The sequence below is a fragment of the Apaloderma vittatum genome, unplaced genomic scaffold (genome assembly GCF_000703405.1).
Source record: "Apaloderma vittatum isolate BGI_N311 unplaced genomic scaffold, ASM70340v1 scaffold1500, whole genome shotgun sequence".
In the NCBI taxonomy this organism is placed as follows: domain Eukaryota; kingdom Metazoa; phylum Chordata; class Aves; order Trogoniformes; family Trogonidae; genus Apaloderma; species Apaloderma vittatum.
In genome coordinates, this window is record NW_009693819.1 from 92,047 (window position 1) to 92,592 (window position 546).

General features: G+C 63.9%; 1 protein-coding gene across 1 annotated transcript in view; it reads right to left on the bottom strand.

Annotated features, from left to right (window-relative positions):
* Window positions 1-539, bottom strand: part of CHST2 (carbohydrate (N-acetylglucosamine-6-O) sulfotransferase 2) — a gene marked incomplete at its 5' end in the record, with an annotated part of 735 nt that extends 196 nt beyond the window's left edge. The window contains one exon of the mRNA XM_009864965.1: window positions 3-539. Coding sequence (XP_009863267.1) covers window positions 3-539 — 537 coding nt within the window. The remainder of the gene's footprint in view (window positions 1-2) is intronic.
* Window positions 540-546: the final 7 nt, after the last annotated feature.

Consider the following 546-nt stretch of genomic DNA (forward strand, 5'->3'; position numbering starts at 1 on the left):
TAGCCGGGGCCACTGGTCATGTTGAGGGCAAACTTCTCCATCTCTGGGCTGACCGCCAGGTTGACGAAGCCATACACGCGCCGCAGGGTCTTGATGGGCTCAACCACCAGGTCCTCATAGCGCACAGCCATGTAGTTGCCCTGGAGCCAGTCAGGGGGGTGCAGAGCAGTCTGCAGAGTCTTGGCCATGCTGCTGCAGATGACCTCCATGGCACCCAAGGCATGGTAGTCCGAGCCACCCCCGCCCTCCTTCTTTCCACCCAGCTTGTGGCTGGCGTCAAGGAAGGGCATGCGGTGGATGCGGGGGTCCCGGCTCCTCACCACCTGCAGGCTCTCCCGGATGAGGCCGTGCCGGGACCTGATGCGCGAGCTGGCAACAGCGCGGGGGTCCCGCACCAGGTGGATGACTTTGAGGTCCAGGGCTGGGTCCCGCATGAGTGGGGCGAGAACAGCCAGGTCGAAGACACGCACTCCCTTGATGACCAGCGTGCTGTACTTGTGGCATTCCTCCTGGAAGCGGCTGAGGCGCTGCGGGGGACACTTCTTG